Source organism: Thalassophryne amazonica, chromosome 16 (assembly GCF_902500255.1).
Source record: "Thalassophryne amazonica chromosome 16, fThaAma1.1, whole genome shotgun sequence".
Classification (NCBI taxonomy): Eukaryota; Metazoa; Chordata; class Actinopteri; order Batrachoidiformes; family Batrachoididae; genus Thalassophryne; species Thalassophryne amazonica.
Genome location: NC_047118.1, coordinates 67985216 through 68007643, shown reverse-complemented (window position 1 = coordinate 68007643; position 22428 = coordinate 67985216). Strand labels below are relative to the sequence as shown.

General features: G+C 38.8%; 1 protein-coding gene across 2 annotated transcripts in view; it reads right to left on the bottom strand.

The window, feature by feature from the left end:
* clcn7 (chloride channel 7) overlaps positions 1 to 22428 on the bottom strand; it is a 58642-nt gene that overhangs the window by 17914 nt on the left and 18300 nt on the right. For both annotated transcript variants that reach the window (XM_034190270.1, XM_034190269.1), the window contains 12 exons: positions 21156 to 21236; positions 20981 to 21043; positions 19818 to 19901; positions 19567 to 19660; positions 19136 to 19200; positions 13948 to 14064; positions 13786 to 13840; positions 12406 to 12466; positions 10510 to 10651; positions 9980 to 10073; positions 8105 to 8277; positions 5146 to 5197 (listed from right to left, as the gene is read on the bottom strand). In XM_034190270.1, the coding sequence (XP_034046161.1) occupies positions 5146 to 5197; positions 8105 to 8277; positions 9980 to 10073; positions 10510 to 10651; positions 12406 to 12466; positions 13786 to 13840; positions 13948 to 14064; positions 19136 to 19200; positions 19567 to 19660; positions 19818 to 19901; positions 20981 to 21043; positions 21156 to 21236 (1081 nt within the window). The remainder of the gene's footprint in view (positions 1 to 5145; positions 5198 to 8104; positions 8278 to 9979; positions 10074 to 10509; positions 10652 to 12405; positions 12467 to 13785; positions 13841 to 13947; positions 14065 to 19135; positions 19201 to 19566; positions 19661 to 19817; positions 19902 to 20980; positions 21044 to 21155; positions 21237 to 22428) is intronic.

Below are 22428 nucleotides of genomic sequence, written 5' to 3'. Positions count from 1 at the left end.
GAAAGAAACTCCGCTGCTTGCTGTGAGGCTGCTCCTCGCTCTTTCCCAAAAAAACTGTCATAATTGTCTTTAGAAACTAGTCACCATTTGCTTTATTAGACATCTGTGTAGTTAATAAGTAAAATAATCTCCATGGATGATTCCCTCGCGCGCGCACGTAAAAAAAAAAAAAAAAGAAAAGAAAAAAAGAAAAAGAAACTCCGCTCCCCGCTGCTGTGGGGGCTGCTGCTCGCTCCAAAAACTCTGTCATGATTGTGAAATAAAGGACAAAAGAGACATAAGTCCTGCTCACAGGCTGCTACCAGAGACAGGACATGTTCACATCCTCAGTCAAACTCCAGACATCTCCACGTCGAAAAGTTCATATTTTTCAACTTGGGGAGGAGGGCAATGCGACATGACGTGACGCAATATCGCGCCACAAATGCACAAAACGCTCAAAATCGCTTCACTCGCGTCACGCTGTGCGGTTTGGTGCCAAAACGCGTCCCCCACCCCCGCCCTTCTTTTTTTCCTGCACCGGAGCCACCCATCCTCTGCGCTCCGGGACCTCCCACTTTACAAATTAAGCACTGTGTGTATTTATATATTTGAGCCTGTATGTACAACCCCTGGCAAAAACTATGGAATCACCGGCCTCGGAGGATGTTCATTCAGTTGTTTAATTTTGTAGAAAAAAAGCAGATCACAGACATGACACAAAACTAAAGTCATTTTAAATGGCAACTTTCTGGCTTTAAGAAACACTGTAAGAAATCAAGAAAACAAAATTGTGGCAGTCAGTAACGGTTACTTTTTTAGACCAAGCAGAGGAAAAAAATATGGAATCACTCAATTCTGAGGAAAAAATTATGGAATCACCCTGTAAATTTTCATCCCTGCATCAAATCAGATGTGCTCGTTAGTCTGCATCTAAAAAGGAGTGATCACAACTTGGAGAGCTGTTGCACCAAGTGGACTGACATGAATCATGGCTCCAACACGAGAGATGTCAATTGAAACAAAGGAGAGGATTATCAAACTCTTATAAGAGGGTAAATCATCACGCAATGTTGCAAAAGATGTTGGTTGTTCACACTCAGCTGTGTCTAAACTCTGGACCAAATATAAACAACATGGGAAGGTTGTTAAAGGCAAACATACTGGTAGACCAAGGAAGACATCAAAGCATCAAGACAGAAAACTTAAAGCAATATGTCTCAAAAATCAAAAATGCACAACAAAACAAATGACGAACGAATGGGAGGAAACTGGAGTCAACGTCTGTGACCGAACTGTAAGAAACCGCTTAAAGGAAATGGGATTTACATACAGAAAAGTTAAACGAAAGCCATCATTAACACCTAAACAGAAAGAAACAAGGTTACAATGGGCTATGGAAAAGCAATCATGGACTGTGGATGACTGGATGAAAGTCATATTCAGTGATGAATCTCGAATCTGCATTGGGCAAGGTGATGATGCTGGAACTTTTGTTTGGTGCCGTTCCAATGAGATTTATAAAGATGACTGCCTGAAGAGAACATGTAAATTTCCACAGTCATTGATGATATGGGGCTGCATGTCAGGTAAAGGCACTGGGGAGATGGCTGTCATTACATCATCAATAAATGCACAAGTTTACGTTGATATTTTGGACACTTTTCTTATCCCATCAATTGAAAGGATGCTTGGGGATGATGAAATCATTTTTCAAGATGATAATGCATCTTGCCATAGAGCAAAAACTGTGAAAACATTCCTTGCAAAAAGACACATAGGGTCAATGTCATGGCCTGCAAATAGTCCGGATCTTAATCCAATTGAAAATCTTTGGTGAAACTTGAAGAAAATGGTCCATGACAAAGCTCCAACCTGCAAAGCTGATCTGGCAACTGCAGTCAGAGAAAGTTGGAGCCAGATTGATGAAGAGTACTGTTTGTCACTCATTAAGTCCATGCCTCAGAGACTGCAAGCTGTTATAAAAGCCACAGGTGGTGCAACAAAATACTAGTGATGTGTTGGAGCGTTCTTTTGTTTTACATGATTCCATAATTTATTCCTCAGAATTGAGTGATTCCATATTTTTTTCCCCTCTGCTTGATCTAAAAATGTAACAGTTACTGACTGCCACAATTTTTTTCCTGATTTCTTATAGTGTTTCTTAAAGCCAGAAAGTTGCCATTTGAAATGACTTTAGTTTTGTGTTATGCCTGTGATCTGCTTTTTTTCTACAAAATTAAACAACTGAATGAACATCCACCGAGGCCGGTGATTCCATAATTTTTGCCAGGGGTTGTATAATTTTGACCGTGCATGGATTAGAGATGACCCAACACAAATTCAAAAAGAACTTCCAGTTGTTCTTTTAATGAATAATGAATTTTCTTTATTTCGAACACATAAAAATACCAGTAGAAAAGAAAAAAAAATAAATTTTATATAAGATATTTAACAAAAGATGTAAAAATAACAGCAAAGTTAATTTAAATATTACAAATTACACATTCGAAAAGGAGCAGGAAGAAATTTGCACTTATTTGATTCTTCCCCTTTTTCATCTAGTCATAAAAAATTTCTATATAATTCAATACTCGACCAATACCATCCCTCTATACAACCAATACATATCCCGCTTCCTACACAATGAATATACGAGTACATATCTATTCCCAAACCATATACAACCCATACAATATCCATATCGACACCCCTTCTCTTCTATATACCTTTTGTAATAAATAAATACATACGTACAACCCCAATTCCAATTAAATTTGGCATGTTGTGTGAAATGTAAATAAAAACAGAATACAATGATTTGCAAATCCTTTTCAACTGAATACACCACAAAGACAAGATATATAATGTTCAAACTGACAGACTTTTTTGTTTCTGCGCAAATATTTGCTCATTTTGAAATGGATGCCTGCAACACATTTCAAAAAAAGCTGGGACAGTGGCAGCAAAAGACTGGGAAAGTTGATGAATGCTCAAAGAACACCTGTTTGGAACAGTCCACAGGTGAAAAGGTTAATTAGAAACAGGTGAGTGTCATGATTGGGTCTAAAAGGAGCATCCCCAAAAGGATCAGCCGTTCATAAGCAAAGATGGGGCGTGGATCACCACTTTGTGAACAACTGCGTGAAAGAAAAAAAAAAACAAAAAAAAACAGTCCAACAGTTTAAGAATGATGTTTCTCAATGTTCAATTGAAAGGAATTTAGGGATTCCATCATCTACAGTCCATAATATAATCAGAAGATTCAGAGAATCTGGAAAACTTTTTACACGTAAGCGGCAAGGCCGAAAACCAGCATTGAATGCCCATGACCTTCGATCCCTCAGGCGGCACTGCATAAAAAACTGACATCATTGTGTAAAGGATCTTACCGTGTGGGCTCAGGAACACTTCAGAAAACCATTGTCAATTAACAGTTCGTCGCCACATCTACAAGTGCAAGTTAAAACTCTACCATGCAAAGCGAAAGCCATACATCAACAACATCCAGAAATGCCGCCGCCTTCTCTGGGCCCGAGCTGGGTCTGATGAATCCACAATTCAATTTGTTTTTGGAAATCATGGACGTCGTGTCCTCCAGACAAAAGAGGAAAAAGATGATCCAGATTGTTACCAGTGCAATGAGGCATGGGCAACTTTCACATCTGTGATGGCACCATCAATGCTGAAAAGTACATCCAGGTTTTGGAGCAACACATGCTGCCATCCAAGCAACATCTTTTTCAGGGACGTCCCTGCTTATTTCAGCAAGACAATGCCAAGCCACATTCTGCACGTTACGACAGCATGGTTTCGTAGTAAAAGAGTGCAGATACTAGACTGGCCTGCCTGCAGTCCAAACCTTGTCACCCATTGAAAATGTGTGGCGCATCATGACATCCACAATACGACAACGGAGACCCCGGACTGTTGAACAACTGAAGTCGTACATCAAGCAAGAATGGGAAAGAATTCCACCTACAAAGCTTCAACAATTTGTGTCCTCAGTTCCGAAACGCTTATTGAGTGTTGTTAGAAGGCACGGTGATGTAACACAGAGGTAAACATTAGGGATGAGCGAGTACACCATTATCTATCTGTTCAACCATCTAAATTACCTGTATCTGTACTCGGAGAAGGCGGGGCCTAAACCAGAAGTGGGTGTGGTTTAACAGGAAATGAGAGGGGCTTAAATCTGTACATTATTTTAAGCCTGAAATTGATATGGATTGATCAGAAGTTGCTATATTTATTGTTTATTTGAAAACTATTTACAGAACAGCTTCAAATTTGAGATTCAAATCAATGATTTTGATCACAAAAGTAAGAGAACTACTTACACAACAAGTTTCATGAACTCAGAACATGAATATTCTTAAGTGTATGAATGAATATTTACAGAACAGCCTCAGAATTGAGATTCAGTGTTTTTGATCACAACAGTAAAGGAACTATTTACAGAACAAATTTTTTTTATAAAATTGAATAAAAATGAACTACTAAGTATGCATGAACAAGAGTTGTCATACTCAACACAACGTTCTTTTTTATTATTATTTTATGATCAAACTGATTTTTTTTTCAATTATTTATTAATAGATATAAAACATATCGTGTCAAGTGATTTAATTCTATAAATATTCCAACTGCATAAGCTTTTTTGTCTACACAATTTGTAATTTCTTCGATTAATTCAAATCAGTGCCAAAAATGTTTATCTAACTGTCCTAAAATCCATATTGACTGCCAGCAGTTTGTTTCTCCATGTAGTTGTCCAGTCTTTCAATAAAAAAAAAAAAAAATCCTAGTATTTTGGAGAACAGAGAGTAATGAAACAGGCCTGTAATTTTTAAAGTGGTGTCTATCCCATTACTTTAGTTATTTTCATCTTATTTGGAATTGTACCATTCATAATGTATGCTGTTCAATCATTCCACCCCAGCATCAATAAAAGCCCAAAATTACTATGACATTCATGCCCATGATGACTGAATGTAAACTTCCAGACACAACTGTACGTAAACAGGAAATATTTTAGCGATGACACAATCACGTGTTTTCAATTCTGAGCCAGGGTCCTTTACTGATCAGGTACTGTGACAAATGCAGAATATTTATAACTTAAGGGACAAAAAATATTTTGATACTGTGAATTTTATGACTTACCTAACTGAGCTGCAGCTCCAATCAACGCATATTTACCAGGATCAGCCCAGATCTAACAACACATACATGTCATATTGATCATGTTAGCAATGAAGGAGCATTAATCCTTAGCCATCCTTAAACTCAATCACAACAAGAGTGTTACATAGACCACTAAATTACACTACAAAACAGTCATTTACTTTTATTACCATTTATATTATGAATTTTAGTTACTGTATTTTCCAGAGTGGAAACGACCTGTCAAAAAAATCCATTGCAAAAAGGAGAAAACATGTTACACTGAAGTATAAGTCCCTTGGGGCAAGTTGTCCTACAGTGAGCCTGTACTGCAACTTAATGACCTTTAAATTCCAAAAATAAGCAAGATGGACAAATAAAAATGCACTGGACAAGATACTGGATGTCCAGTGCAGTTTGATTCAAATAAAAATGTCAAATGAATGATTGCTAGCCCGTGGCGTTACAGATACTGCAATATAAACATGAATCCATTTGATTTTTTTTTTATTATCTCTTTAATTTGGGATTTTGTGCATTGGTGTACTTTTATTACTGGGGTTTATTTTGTTTAGTGCTTTATTTCCTGAGAAAACCCTATATAACTTGATGCTATTATTATTTTTATCATTATCATTATTAATAATTATGAATGCATGATTTTTGTCCCTAAAAGTCACCCCACAGTCCAAGTCACAGCCCCTTCCAAATTACAGGAAAAAAAAATGCTCTGGAAAGCACAGTAACTCTCTCAATCATAAAGCAAGATTTAAAAGAATGAATATTTTGTTTTTCCTGACGAAACTTGTAACGTCTACGAAAAGCACAACCTGCTTATTTGATCCAACAAAACTGTTTAAGGACCTGCGGCCCACTCTTGGGTCGACTGTGCTGGAAATTATTAATCTCTCATTAACTTCTGGATCTGTTCCTAAATGTTTCAAATCTGCAGTAATTAAACCATTACTTAAGAAATCTAATCTTGACCCTAGTATATTGAAAAAAAAAAAAAAGGCCGATATAAAATCTATCAACTTTGCACTAAAATTCTAGAAAAGGTGGTTTTACATCATTTCAGGGACTACCTTACTGAGAATAATCTTTTTGAGCCACTGCAATCTACTTTTAGAAAATATCATTCCACAGAGACAGCTGTCTCTAAAGTGGTAAATGATCTTCTGTTGGCAATGTTTTCAGACACCACTATGGTTCTGGTGCTGTTAGATCTTAGTGCTACATTTGATATGGTGGATCACCATATTAATCATTTTAGGATTACTGGGAATGCCCTTGAATGGTTGACGTCATACCTGGCCACTCGTTCTCACTGTGTTTTGAACAATAACACTACCTCTAACCTTAGTGACATGAAGTTTGGGGTTCCACAGGGGTCTGTCTTAGGCCCCCTGCATTTCTCCATTTATACAGCACCCCTTGGGCACATATTGCAGCTTTTGGGATTACCTTTCATTGCTATGCTGATGATATTCACTTATACATGGCAATAACTGCTGGTAATGTCATCCACATAATATCCTTAGAGGATAGCCTTGCATCAGTGAAAAGCTGGATTTCTAGCAATTTCCTACTTTTAAACAATGACAAGACTGAAATGATGGTTCTTGGTCCAGTGAGACATAGGCATCAATTTGACCAGCTAACCCTTAGCTTAGGCTCATGTGGCATACATCACACAGACAAAGTGAGGAACCTTGGGGTAATTTTTGTTCCAATGTTGTCCTTTGAACTCCACATTCGAGATATTACAAGGACTGCTTTCTTCCACCTGGGAAATATAGTGAAGATTTGTCCCATCCTGTCTATGGCTAATGCTGAGACCCTGATTCATGTATGTATTTCTTCTAAATTGGACTACTGCAATGCTCTATTTTCTGGTTTACCGCAGTCCAGTATTAGGGGTCTCCAATTGGTTCAAAATGCTGCTGCTAGACTCTGCTTTCTCAGGGTGCAGGACTGCTTTGTGTCTCCAGGGTGAATAAAAAGTCTGCGAGTCACAAAGGTTTCTCTTATCGTGCACGTTGTTCTGTGGAATGATCTCCCTGCATCAATAAAAGTCAGATTCTGTAAAGACTTTCAAGTCCAGACTTAAGACGCACTTATTTTCCCTTTCGTATGGCTAGCATACTGGCATAGTGTGGTACTGTGCTTCCTGCCCTTTTAAATTCATGTTATTAGTAAACAGAGTGGGTCACGGCCTCAACTTTATCTAAAGTCTGGGTCTTTTAGTGAAGCTTAGGGCTAGTGGCCGGCGAACACATTAGTATTTCTTCTGTTTTTCTTGTTGCTTAATGCTGACAAATTATACCCGTATTTGTAATCTTTCTGCTGCCTAATTGTTTTTTTTCCTCTCTCTCTGAGGTGTGGCTCCATTCAGAAGTGGGAGTGGGTGTCTTCTGCTGCAAGCCTCCCATCTTGGGAACCAGCATGGACTCCCAAAATTTCCTCTATATTTGTATTTTCAATTATGTCGGTAGCATGGCCCAAGCAGAGGGTCACCCATTTGAGTCTGGTCTGCTTGAGGTTTCTTCCTCAAATCATCAGAGGGAGTTTTTTCTTACCACTGTCACCTATGTGCTTGCTCTAGGGGTTGGTAAGGTTAGACCTTACTTGTGTGAAGCGCCTTGAGGCAGCTTTGTTGTGATTTGGCGCTTTATGAAATAAATTGAACTAAACTGAATATGCATCCTAAGTAATCCAAAAATTGAAGGTTTTGTTCAAAGTCCCAAAAATAATGGCTATTACAAAACAAATAAATAAAAGCGGCAGCAAAAATCTGTCTCATTTGTCTGCAATAAAAAAACAAAAACACAACAACAAACAAAAATAACTATTCTGTGAAACATCAGGGATCATTAATTATATTGGTTTTATTAATTTAGACAAACTATGTAACCATGATATCCATTTAAATGCAACGGAAATATGCACACACACTAACCGAGTTATGGGAAGCGATGGCGGCCAACATAATACCCAACAGCCTCCCCCAAGCTGCTCCGATCAACAAAGACGGGATGAAGACTCCAGCAGACACAGACAAGCCGTAAGTCCAACATGCCAGGAAGAAATAAGTCAGAGTGAACAAGCTCAGGGTCAGGGGATTGTAGGATCCTGAAAAGCCAAAGACAAATTTTCTCAAAGCCCTGGAAGTCCAAATTGCTCATCAAGCCAGTTCGAACAAACTACACTGGTCAACCCGACTTTTCTTGCATGGAGTTTTTCCAACGGAACACACATCTTAGTGCGTTTGATACCATGGATCATCATATTTTACTTGATAGGCTGAAGAACCATTTTGGGATTACTGGAAGACCCTTGCGTGGTTGACGTCATACCTGTCCAGTCCTCCTTACTATTTTTTGAACAATAACACTACCGCTAACCTTAGTAACATGAAGTTTGGGGTTCCACAGGGATCCGTCTTAGGTCCCCTGCTCTTCTCCCTTTATGTAGTACCCCTTGGGCATATACTGTGGCATTCTGGGATTGCCTTTCATTGCTATGCTGATGATACTCAATTGTACATGCCGATAACTGCTGGAAATCTCATTCACTTAAAAATCCTTAGAAGATTGTCTTGCATCAGTGGGAAGCTGGATGTCTAGTAAGTTCTTACTTTTAAACTCTGATAAGACTGAAATGATAGCTCTTGGTCCAGCGAGGCATGGACTTCAATTTGACCAGCTAACACTTAGCTTAGGTTCATGTGTTATACATAATACAGACAAAGTGAGGAACCTTAGGGTAATTGTTGATCCTATGCTGCCCTTTGGTCTCCACATTATGAGACGTTATGAGGACTGCTTTCTTCCATCTTCGAAATATAGCAGAGATTCATCCCATCCTGTCTATGGTTGATGCTGAGACTCTGATACATGCATTTATCTCTTCTAGATTGGACTATTGTATTGCTCTATTTTCTGGTTTACCACAGTCACATTAGGGGTCTTCAATTGGTTCAAAATGCTGCTGCCAGACAAAACGTTTGATCACATTACACCCATTTTGGGATCCCTTCACTGGCTTCCTGTCCCTGTGAGATCAGATTTTAAGGTTCTGTTACTGGCCTATAAAATCAAAGGCTGCTGTAGAGGGCACAACACCCTCTCTCCGTTTTGCAGTCTCTCAAAAGGAACAATCAAGAATTTGTGCATTTATGGAAAGCACGACCAGATTGAGAAGTAAGGTTTTATCAGTGCATTTACGTCATGCCGTCCTCAGAAAGAGATTTTAGGTGTATTTTGGGTAATAACAATAATAATGGAAAAAAATGTTAGCGTTTGTTGCTCTACATCTCTGGACTGCAGCTGTGTTTTTAGTTTAACCACAGCGAGGACACTGTGACACAAACACACCGCCCCCAGCCCCTTCTCCTCCTCCTCCTGCAGACAGGACATAGAGGAATGAGAGGAACAGACACAGGGACTCGGTGCCAGGAGAAAAACAAAACAGAGCTTTTATTCTAAAAATTGATTTTTGAACATTTTGAATGGTTTTATATCTTGTGTTCAGCCTTGATTTTGCGGCAGCGCAAACCCTGCCTTTTTGCCAGCACAATTGACGGAAATCAGTCATAGCGATGGAGAACTTTAATTCCTGTAGATATGCCTTTGGATCATCACAGGAACTCTGTTCTTCCTTCACTGCTGCCAAGTTCCAGAAATGTCACCTCACAAGGCTTAGTTATGATACCAACAAAAACTGATTTGCAAAACCGTAACACACTCAACGTAGCTAATAAATAAATAAATAACTCTCACATGCACTTGCTTGTATGTGTCGGTGAAGAATATTAGTAAAGCTGCCAAACTACCTGGCGGGTTATGGAACAGATTGCGGACACTTCTTTCAGGAGTGTTGAAGAATGCTGTGGCCATGGCGTTATACTCCCCATCTGCACAGAACAGCTATGAAACACAAGAGAGAAGGCACAGATCCCGCTCAGTCGCTATCCAGCGTTTGTTAAAGTGCAAAAAGGAAGTTGACTTGTCATATGATTCATATAAAGAACACGAGGACAGATCACAGCCAAATCAGTGAGGATGTACATCTGTATCCATCTCCTTATATTTACAGTTTCTCTTACATAGTATCTAATAAAGGACCTCAGTGTAAACAAGTCTCTTAAACTAAGAGATGCAGTTCATTATTTATGGTCAAGGTGTATATTTTTGGCATTAGCAAAGACTTTGCTAGGTAACGATTGAAAAAACACTCGTGAACAAACTTATGTTGACTCTTGTCTCACTCACCTGCAAAGAAATTTATGAGCAATAAACTGAAATGGGATTGCCCCCTGGGGGAGTTTAAAACCCTTAAAACCTCCCCCTTGTGTACATATACCTGCAGGGGGTAGTCCTCAGAGTTCTCAGGTCCCAGGGGCTGACAGTCGTTCGAAAAGTAGATCATAGTGAAGGACACTGTCGCAGTCACCGCAGCAACCAACATGGCCTCCAACACTTGCAAACATGGGCGGTGGACGTACCTAACAAAGACATGCACACACACAACCTCGTTGCAGTTGACATTTTATCATTCTGTAGCTCCGGATTGACCTTATTAATACTTGAACTCTACAAATGCCTGTTTAACAAATGTTTTGGGTGAAAATTTTCATTCAATGACACAGAAACATTTCCAACATGCTTGTGTCACAGCCTCAGTGTGGACTTTCCCTTGTGATTAAAGAACAGAGTTCAGGGAAACCAGTACAATGGAAACCAAGGCCTCTCTGCCAAATGCATTCCTCTGTGCCTCAGGGCAACATGCCTTCAAACATAATAACTGGAATATAACCATTTACCAAACACAGCATTCATCAATTCATCATAGGATGCCTGTGACAGCTGACAGTTTTGTTTTTAATCAGCAAGGTATTCAAGAATGCTTAACAATGAGCTAAACAATTTAAAATAAATAAATAAAAGCAAGACACCAGCAAGTTGATATTCTCTAATTTACATCTGACTGCTTGTTTTAAAGAGCCAGCTCTTGAAGAGCTACGCACTTAAAAGGTTCTGTTCAATTTGTTCAAATTCCTGGGTTTATGTACTGCACCGCCATCTCACATGTCAGCCTGTTCATAACCACTTCCTGAAGGAATGACAAGTTTTGGCTAATGTTCAGTTCATTCCAGTTATCATGAATTTTGGCCCGTATCCTTATGGGTGGATACATGTGGTTCAATGTTGATTCCCAATTTCCAAGCTTCAATGGTCCTGGTGCTTCCTGTCTTACTGTATGGTTTTGAGACTTGGACATTAACCAGTGACCTGGGTTGACAACTAAATGTCTTTGGTACTGGGTCTCTTTGGAGGATGCTTAGGTACTGCTGGAATGACTGATGAATGAAGGTTACTTAGGGAGACTCAGATAAGGCATTCAAATTGCATCATGAAGGCACATATCTATGATATTGTGGCCATGTCAGGCTTTTACTTTGGCATGATTGGGGACATGATAAACTGAAGAAGACCAAGGAGATACCCACATGTTAATTGGCTATGACAGACAGATGGCTATTTTTGAGAGGGGAGGGACAGACCAGTTGCCTGACTGGATGGTTGTCATTAAGAACAAGGCAGTAACATTGTGTGGCAGATGTGGTACTGTGTAGCATGTTCTCAGACCTGACCTTAGTCAGACCTATTTGCTGTCAGTGGTAAAGGGATTTTGAAGTGTTTTACCACCTGATTCAGGTGCTCAAAACTCTTTACAAACTCAAAACTTTTTACTCTCCATCTCACATATGTACGGCACTCAGGTGTACACCAGAAACTTGCTCAAGGGCACCTTAGTGATCTTCCTGTCTGAGTAGTGAATTTGAACCGATGACCCTGTGGTTAGGCCAACACTTCCACATCAATAAAAATTCCATTTCGGGAAAGCAAGATGAAAACTGCAAACCTAAGAGTTAGTCAAAACATTTTTGTGTTTAAAAACATGGTTGGAAAAAAAATGAAATAAAAGCACTTCAATGCAAACAAGGAAGTAGGAACTACAGCCATCTATGAAGTCACACTACCAGTGATTGTATCTAATATTACCTTGAGGCTATTTTTAGCAAACACTTCAGTCACAAGGTATTCATATTCTCAGAATGTGTTTAAAAAGTAGACAACAGAATTTCTTGACACTGCACCCAGTGTTTGAAAATACACAAAGCCTTGATAATCCCAAGTGTTGTTTTTGGTGACTCATAAATTTGTGGCAGAAATGTGTTCCATTTTTAAACCTCACCTGATCCTGAAGATAGTCAACCAGTAGTTAAGAACATTGAATAGAGCTCCCAGCAAACCACCTGCACAGCAAAAATAAGGTTAACAACCATAAGAAGAGCAACACAAAGCATGACATGTCTCCACTCGTATGTTAATTTGGTGTATGGTTTTATAGTGGCAGTGATCATAAAGCCTGGAAATTATTTATTTTCCTAAAGATAGGTGCTTTAATGGTGGTATTTATACAGGGAAAAATTGGCACTTTACAAATGGCATGTGGCGTTTTGACCCCATTTTCAAAATGAGATTTCCTCTGGGCTCCCCAGTTCACCACCCACAGATGATTTGTATCAGACAAGGTGTTCTATAGTTACTGCACAGAGATGAAAATCAAAATGGCACCATTAGTGGCGATACTTAACAATAGACAATAATGGACAACTGCCATTTTCGAAAGGAACCTTCCACTAACCTTGTCAAATACACCACCAAGGCGCTCTTTAGTTATTGTGCAGAAACTAAAATCAAGATGGCATCTATAGCTGCCATACTGAATAACAGACATCAGCCATTTTTGAAAGGAACCTTCTTTTAGCCTGCCAATACACCACCAAAAATTGATTTCAATCACACGAGGTGTTTTTTAGTTACTGCATGGAAACAAAAATAAAGATGTGTCTGTAGCATCCATATTGGACAATGGATGGCCACTGTCAAAAGAAACCTTCCTCAAGCCTCCCCCAGTATACCACGAAGAAATTATCTCAATCAGACAAGGCATTCTTTAGTTATTCTGCGGAAACAAAAAGTTTTCAGACTGATGCCTGGATGGACAGAGTGAAAATGTAATGCCCTCCCCCCCAAACTATGTTGAATAAGGGCATAAAAACTACACACAACACACATTTGTAAACTAATGTGAGCATACTCAAGTGGCAACCAGAATACAACTTAACACTGATAAAACAAAAACAAAAAACGCCAACAAGTAATCCTCCACAAAGCACAATGCTACTTTGGACTCCCAGTAGTAGACCTATAATCTGCAGTCAAACAACAACAAATTAATAGTGTCAACAAATTACCGCATTTACTCCAAATTTGTGTAGTAGATACTTTACATAAAGACCAACTACAAAGAAATTTGCTCTGAACATTTAAACCAACACCCAATCACATCATCTTAACATGAATGACCTTCAGGAAAACTGTCTAAAATAGAGATGCAATTAGCTATTTGCACATATTTACAGCTAGGATTGCATCAGGTAGGGCATCCAGCGTAAAATCCAATGCATATCTCTACCAGATATGCTGTGGAGTGAAGAAAAAAAATAAATAAATAAAACTTCTGCCCGGGAATCTGCATACAACATTTTCATTAAGAAAGGTATTTTACCCAAAGCACCCATTGCGATGAACAAGGGGATCTCATATAGGTTGTAGGCAACACTCTGAAAGAGGACACAACAGCATTACAATTACCACAACGCACAAACAGCATTCAGTATAGACAGGAAAATTACTTCAGAGTGTTTAAGAAAAAAAAAAAGTTTCTCACATCACTCTCAAAGCCTCCAAAATTGATAAGGCGCTTGCTGGAAAGGTCTCCTGTACTGTGCTTATAGACACCCAGGAAAAAGTTCAGGGTGAAGGTAGAGATCATGGATGCAAAGAACTGCAGGTGGGAAACAGGAAGAAATGAATTTTAATAAAAAGAATAAAGGGAACAAAGCAGGAAAGGCAAAAAAAACCCACCTCTAAATTAGGACATACAGTGAAGCCTTGTTCATGAAATGTACATATTTAACTTTTCTTGTAATCCAAAGAAAATAAAGACTGTTAGGACATAAAAGGCAAGCATTCATTCATCTATCAGTTTATTTTAACAAACAGCGAGACTCTGCAATTGTCAACAACACTTTGTTACTGTACTTGTTAAAACATGCTACCAAGTCTCAAAATACATACATGATTCAGTGGTCCTCACCTATAACTATCATAACTAACATTTCAGAATGGAATATGGAGTAAATTTTTTTTAACGACATAAATTTTACAGACCCACTCAAACATTACCTGGGGCTTCATTACACATTTGCGCAAAAGTTAAACAAAATGTTCACGTTGACAAAACGGCAAAATGACAGCAAGCAATGGAATGTTCCTCCTGAGTTTTGTCCTCTAGCGTGAACTGTAATTCCAACAGCCATGGTGACAAAAGTGTAAATCAAGCTAAATACTACCATTTTGTATTTTTTGCCCCGCCCCCAAATTCAGTAGTGGTGCCATATAGTCATCTCATATAAGCTTTAAAAGGTACCTCCTGTGAAGTTTTTGGTATAATAGTATCATTCTAAGCTGCAAATAAAAAAATATTTTCAAAATTAGCATTTTCTATTAACAGTAATCGCGCAAACATATTCGCTAAAAATTAATCGCTACTAGAGGCGCTGAAATTCAAACCGGTAGTGTGACGTCAGCGTGTGGTTGTGTGTACCAGCACGCCATCACGGGAAGTGTCGACTGATGGCTGTGATAAACACTGACATCACATGAATGATTGCGGTGACTTTTAAAATAACTTAATTTTCTTGTTGTGGAACAAAAACGCCAGCATTTTCTGGTTAAGGCTGAAAACACAGAGGGACTTCTTTAAAAACTCTACATTTCTTCAGCCACGACAAGGAACTATTTTCATACGTCGTTATCCACAATCAGGGCGTGTTTTATGTATAAGTTTTCATCAGGCTGTAATGCGAGTCCCATCCCACTGAAATGGCGTAACAGGTAGATTAAGACTTTTCCTGTGGCTCAGCTCCGTTTATACTTACTGTAGTCAAGTAACGTTGGAACTGCAGGGTTTTTCAGCAAGTTTTTTTGGTTTTGTGTGTAGCCATTACATTAGTGACCACATTTATAACTGAGTGAGTCAGACTCTATTTTTAGACAAGCAGCCAGCCAAATGCACCAAAACACAGGCTGTTTGTGACAGCTGATCGCACCTAAACTTTGTGAAACTTTTGTCATTCATCTTATGGACACTCTCCCTCTGTTGCACAAAGAATTAAATATGGATACATTAAGACAGGAGCTTGGTCAACCACACGCTTACGTCATAATTTCTGACCAATCAGAGGCGTTCTTTACTGTTTTTTATTTTAGCAATTTATTGTTAAAACAAAAAAAAAAACTCATAAGAAGGCTGGAAAATGCATGATGTTAGTATGTTTTTACAGATAAAATAAGAATTATTTTGAAGCTAGCCCATCTTTAACAAGCTGTACATGTCTTCCTGCGTCCACACATAACAAACCGTGTATATTAGAATGTAATGAGACTCTTTCTGTAAATCATGTCACCTGTAAAATGGAAAGAAGTTCCACTGCAGTTTTGCAAAATATGAGCTTTTTTTGTTTTGTTTTATTAAAACGCCCCAAAAAAAGCCACCTCATGCGAGCACAAAGCATTTTTGCGTTTGAGGTTTTTTTTTTTTTTTTTTTCGAAATATACGTTTTCATTAAGCATATTTTCAATTCGCTACTTTAAAACTGCACAATTTAGAGGGCAACAGAAACCCGCCTAGAGACTGACAACATTAATCCTATACTTGGCCTACCAGTTGTAGGAATAAGATTCTTTTTCTTCCCACTTTCTTTAAAATTGTGAGGTATTTTTCAATGTTTTTGTGAATTTCATGAATAATGCACAGATCATTTGAGGGGGCATATGCAAAGAGTAAACTCTATGAACTGATTAGATTTTGGTGTAAATCTGGACAACTATCCAGATTGCTTTGGAGTCAAAATATTTATTTATAGGGGGTTATATTTGTTTATGCATTTACTGTATGGCAATAACAATAAACAAGAACAGGAACTTGCAACCATTACCAATGCGTAGCTAAAGTGATAAGGATTCAGTTGGGTGCAAAGAGTTTTCTTTTTTTCTTTTTTTTAATATATATAAAGATAATTTTTCAGCAGATTTCAATAGAGGTGTAGACCCAGGACTTTTTCAGCTTAAAAAAAAGAAGAAAAAAAAACTGCAAGACAATGACTGCCTGTCAAGCACTTCAAGTGTTGGTGGAGCTACGTGCTCCCCAAACCATTGCATTAAACTGGACTAATTCTTCTCTTCATTCACTTAATCCATTTTACAAGGTACACACCTTGGGAACTACCCAAGTTCCCATATTTGACAAGAGCATGCTCCCATCAGCCCAAACATGAGACTCAGTTTCACTGTGAGATCTTCTTTGTGTACAAAGATCAACTTCTGTTTTCAGTTGACGATCAACATCAACATACTGCCAGGATTTAATTTTGTCTGGGTTTCTTTTCTATCAGTTTTCAGGAAGTAGCTTCAAAACATCTTTAAACACTAATCTCAACAAAATATGACACTCTGAAACAGGCAACAGCATCATCTGTGTTTTCACAGATTAAATATGGCTCTAGGTAGGAAAACATACAAATGGGATAAAAAAAATTCATGACTGTGAGAAAACAACAGTGCTAAATATAATGTACTGTTACAATAATAAAAGAAAGCAAGTTCTTTCAACTTCTCCCTTTTATCACTTGGGGTAACAATGGCAGATCTGATATAGAGCTGCATGTTAATTTGGCACAAGGATTACGCTGAACCACTTAGCCACCACACTGCTACTGTATAAGAGGTGCATTTAAAAGTATCTGACCTTATTTTATCCCACAGAAACAAATGAAGCATGCACGTTTTCATTTGGAGAGGAGGTTTAGGGAACTGAGATTTAGTGGCATGAATTTTTTCTTGTCCACAGAGCACTCTGTCACAAGCAGTCAGCCTTCAAGTGAACACGTGTACTGAGCAGTTGTCGGATTCTCATTTTCTATAATACGAGGAAACAGCTTGAACAAAGGTATTGCATCAAAATTTGCCAAAAGCTTGGCGATACCCAAATGGAAACTAGTCACAATATTCAGCAGGCTTTGTGCAGAACGCAAATAAAAGAGTGGTAAAAGCACTTCAAAAATGGGTGTCCATCAGTGGAGACCAATGCACATAGGCCATCCACAAACCATAATAAAGATGATTGACAGAATAAGAACATTGGTCGGGGATGACCGTAATGTCACCATTTAAGAACTTGAGGACAAGGTGGGTATAAGCACAGGTTCAGTACATTCCATTTTGATGTGATTAATCAAGCTCCCTACTTTCCTGATATGGCTCCCTGTGAATTTTGGCTGTTACCCAAGACCAAAATGACACTAAAAGGGACTCGATCTGAGTTGCAAGAAGACAACATGCAGAACTAGGGATGCACCGATCCACAATTTTCACTTCCGATCCGATCCCGATACCTGAATTTGGATATCTGCTGATACCAATACTTTTCCGATCAGATACCAGAGCTCTGTTTGCTTTAATAATATTATTACTGTTGATTTTCTATGAGGAGTTTCTTAAGAAGGAGACCTGAAAGTAGAGCTACAATTTGCCAGGTGTATCCAAGATGAAAGCCTAGCTTTGATGTTTTGGTGAAAAAAAAAATAAAAATAAAAATTATAGACTTTTATAGCCTTATTTTTATAGACTTAAAGAGAAAAGACAGCGCTCTCTCCCTGTCTGTCTGTCTCTCGTTCACTCTCTCTCTCTCGCTTGCTTTCTCTCTCCCTCTGTCTCTTTTTCTTCCTCTCAAACAGCGGTTTTCGTGCTGCGCAAACTTCAAACCTTTTGGAAACATAAGCCTTTCAACTGTAAAATAAATGTATCATCACCGACACACACACGCAGAATATTAAGGGAAACGTTTTCCCTTTCAACGGACAGAATCTCTGTTTCGCTCCTCCTCAGCTGCACGCTGAGCTGGTGTTTCACAGCCTCGGGACAGTGAAGCGGTTAACTTTTTAGCACAGATTTTCAGCAACAATTCAGTAAATTTTTCAGAAAATCCGTGCTCGACAAACAGACAATTTGAACCCGAGAGCCGAGCAGAAATTTGCCACTAACTGCAGCTAGAACACTGCGGAAGAGAGCTCTCTCAAACAGACCGGCTTCAGAAAACCGCCCCCCTCCTCCCGCTCGGCAGTAAACAAGCAAACAGCAGTTGAGAGGATTCACAGTGACTCTTCTTCGGTATCGGAAAATGTCGCGGTTTGGATCGGTATTTTCCGATACGTGAATTACGTTGGTATCGATCTGGGATCACATCAGTCCCATCCCTATGCAGAACTTGACAGTCCAGCTGGATACCAATCCAAAAGAAGAAGTGGAAGAAGTGTGTGCATTCCCAAAGAGACTACTTGGACGGAGATGAGCATTTCAGACTCCCAGGTGAATTATTTTCTTGCAGCCAAAAGTCAGATACTTTTTGGATTCACCTCGCATATAGATTATCAATCCTGTAATAAACTACTGATTGATATTGCAATCACTCCTGTAAATTATTGTCTCTAGCTTTCATTCTGATATTTTAATGGCACATATGGAGAGTTTGCACATTCCACTAAAACTGCAGTTTTTGTGAGAAATTTAGTCATTTCCATAGTCCAATAACACAAAGATTTCTATTAGTAGGAAGCACAATTTTCTTATTTTTCTTCAATTTTCTGACTTGACATGAAAGATAAACATAGGAAATGCAACAACTATTATCTGTCTGACTCCTAATAAACGACTTCTACCAATGGTCTGCATCCAAACCACTATATGAAATATTTGACATCTTATAGAATCATGAATCAGAGGATCACGATACTTACCATCCTCCATGTCAACATCTGGTTCCAGAATGAAGCTCCTTCTTCGAGAGAGAAAAGAACTCCCCCTGTTGAACAAAGAAACAAAATCAGTGAGAAACAGCAGCAGCATTAAAAAAAAAAAAAAAAGAAAAAAAACAAATCTCCTTGGTTGCCACATATGATGAGACTGTAAAGTAAACAAGGTCTACCTAGATGTTTCTAACATTACGAACATTCCAAATAGACTCCTGGATGATTTCCATCATATTTGAAATTGCAGTGGAGCAAGTTACAGAAATTCTCACTATTTAGTCCAAGTATCTGGTTTTATGAGAACTTAATATCACACAGACATCACACAAGAAGGTCCTAGATTGTCTATGACTCGAAACCTTCTTCCTCAACAAAAATAAATTAAATGAATAAATAAAAATTGATTTTAGAATGTTTACCGACTGGTGCTCCAAAAGCAGCTGAAACTCCGGCAGCAGCTCCAGCAGAAACAAAGTCTCTTTTTTCTGTGTCTCTCCTGAAGTATTCAAAGAGCTTAAAACACATACATGTCCATTATCTTTCTGAACACAAGCACACACACACACACCTGACCACTGATCAACACCATTTACAACTAAAAGCAAATAAACTCATGACAGTCATCCTTATAGTCAGTTCAATTTAAATCATGACTGTTTAAAGCACTGACCTTAAAGTCTCTCTTTAAAGATGTGCTTCTGCCCTGTGAGACTCCTGCAGCTACAACAGCACCAGAGTGAATCATGGGACCTTCCTGAGGGATTGTGGGTAACACACCAAGTGAACAGGTACAAATTAACTTTGTTGAAAGGCTGAAAACAACACCTGCAGGTATATAATTACTAGATAAACGCAAAACAACAACAACAAAAAACATCTTCTGGTTGTTGTACAACCAGGTCCATACGTATTTGGACAATGATTTTTTTTTTTTTTTTTGCCTCTGTGTTCCACCATAGTATCAACTTTCAGCTTTAATTCAAGAGGTCTAACAAAGATATGGCATAAACCTTTCAGGAATTACAGGCATTTGCATACACGGTCCCTCTATTGTCAGAGTAAGTGGGCCACACGTAATTGGACAAAATAAATTTAAATATCATTTTTAAAAACAAAACCACTTTTACATCTAGTATTCATGTAGACAAGTCAGGGGATGGCTACGTGAACACTTCCAAGTCACTGAATACACATCTTTGTCCACAATTCTTTCAATCATTCAGAAATACAGACAGTATGGTAAATCAGTCTGAAGTGTACAGTTCTCAAAAACCCATGACAACTGAAGGAATGTATAGGCTTCTGTGGCTGCAATTCGAGAAACTGTGCACAGATCTAGTCAGCTGATATTTTAAAGCATTTTATTTATAATTTTTTTTAATTACCAGTACTTCCAACAATTTTAATGAATTTTAAATTTTGACAATTTGTTTTCTTTTAACATATATTTTATAGTGTTTATGGAACTCTGCATTGTTACTGTGCAATAAGTCTGCGATAAAGTCTACTGACTGACTGATTGCAACTTTCACCTCTTATAGTCCCAGTTATCCAGCGTCATAGTAGAGTGGAACAGAGATTAATTTTAATAAAAGAAAACACTGAATTTTGGTATGACTCTCCCATGTACCTCAGCTGAAATTACATGTCTTTAAAGAGTGTTTTAAAAAAAAGTTTGTCACTGTCCAAATACTTATGTACCTGGCTGTAAGTTGACAAAAAACAGAGCTCACGAAAAATGGTCAACCTCAAGCTAAAGGCTAATTTTCCTAACAAAACCTAAACTACTGAATTAAAATCTTATTCATGTCAGAGTTTGATAGGAGCACATACTTTTCCAACAGCAAGACCTCCGACCACTGAACAGATAACACCACACACTTTGATCATCAGCGTCTGGTGAAGACAAAGAAGAAACAAATGTGAGTTTGTGAGGTGGCCGAAGCTGCTCCCTGCACGCCAACACTGCTTCAAGTATTTGTGTGTGTGTCTGTGAGTGTGTGCGGACCTTAAGTCGGACGACCCGAGGCATCTTAACTCCATTCAAGTAACATTTGATCTGTGGAATACCACTTCCTGCTGCTACTGGCTGGAGAGAGGAAGAAAGTAAATCCGAGTAAAAAGGCAAAAAAAAAATGTCAGCAGAAAAAAAAAACACAAATAAAAGCTGGAAAATAAAGAAACCATGATGTAAGTATCACAGCAGCAATACATATATCAATTCAAGCTGTAGCCAATCCTGATAAAACTACTTCAAGATCAAATAAATCTGTCATCAGATTTTTCTCCAATCACTATTTACACTATTTCTATAAACTCTAGACATCCCAAAATTTGCATAATACCTCACTTACTCTGAGCCCCCTCACACATAGTATGAATGTGGTCAAATTGCGCGTGAAGATAAATAGATACTTTATTCATCCCCTCATGGAGAAATTCAGTTGTCATTCAGTAGCAAGTACAGATTAACAGACAAGGGACAAAGCCCAAGGCTTAAACCCCCCACACATTTAAATCAACAATGTTCATTATAAAATCAAATAGCAGCAGGAATATAGGATTTTCTAAAACGCACGAAGCAGGAATTGTATGCAATGTTTAAAATCATAGCTGCCTCTAACACCTCGAACACCTGTTGCTACAACTATTTGAGCACACCAGCGGCTGAATGACAGCGTGTGCTCTGTGAGAACCCATCGAAACCTCTTGCGGTGTCGGCCAAATTCCAGATGACACACACGTACATCTAACACTGCTCGCATGGCACTTAGAAAATGTGTGGCCATTCACACTATTAGCATGAAAACAGTCAGCAGACGATCACTGTTGAGCTGGATGTGAAATGTGTCTAAGTGCCCCACAAGTGTGGCTTTGCAAACAGACACAGGGACACGGTGTGTGCGCTGAACTGACAGGAGGTGTGTCCGCCGACATGAGCAGCATGGACATCTGTGGTTCTGGACTTCCCAGCTAGAAAACACGTACCGTGTTTGGACGGACATGAACTAACAACTGTCCACTGTGACGCACGTGTGTCTGCTTGCTGTCCTCACATGGACATCCATAAAACATATAACTGTTGCAATGGGCTGCAGCAAGCGTGCGCAAAGCACACACATCGACAGGCTGCCCCAGGTGAAACGGACCGTCAGATCATAATACGCAGCGGGCGAGCTGAATGTCACATCACCCACGTGAGCAATGCTCCATATGACGTGGTGTCAGTCCTGCGGCGTGCCGTCCACAAGACATGCGTGTCGGGCAGGACACTCGCGCGG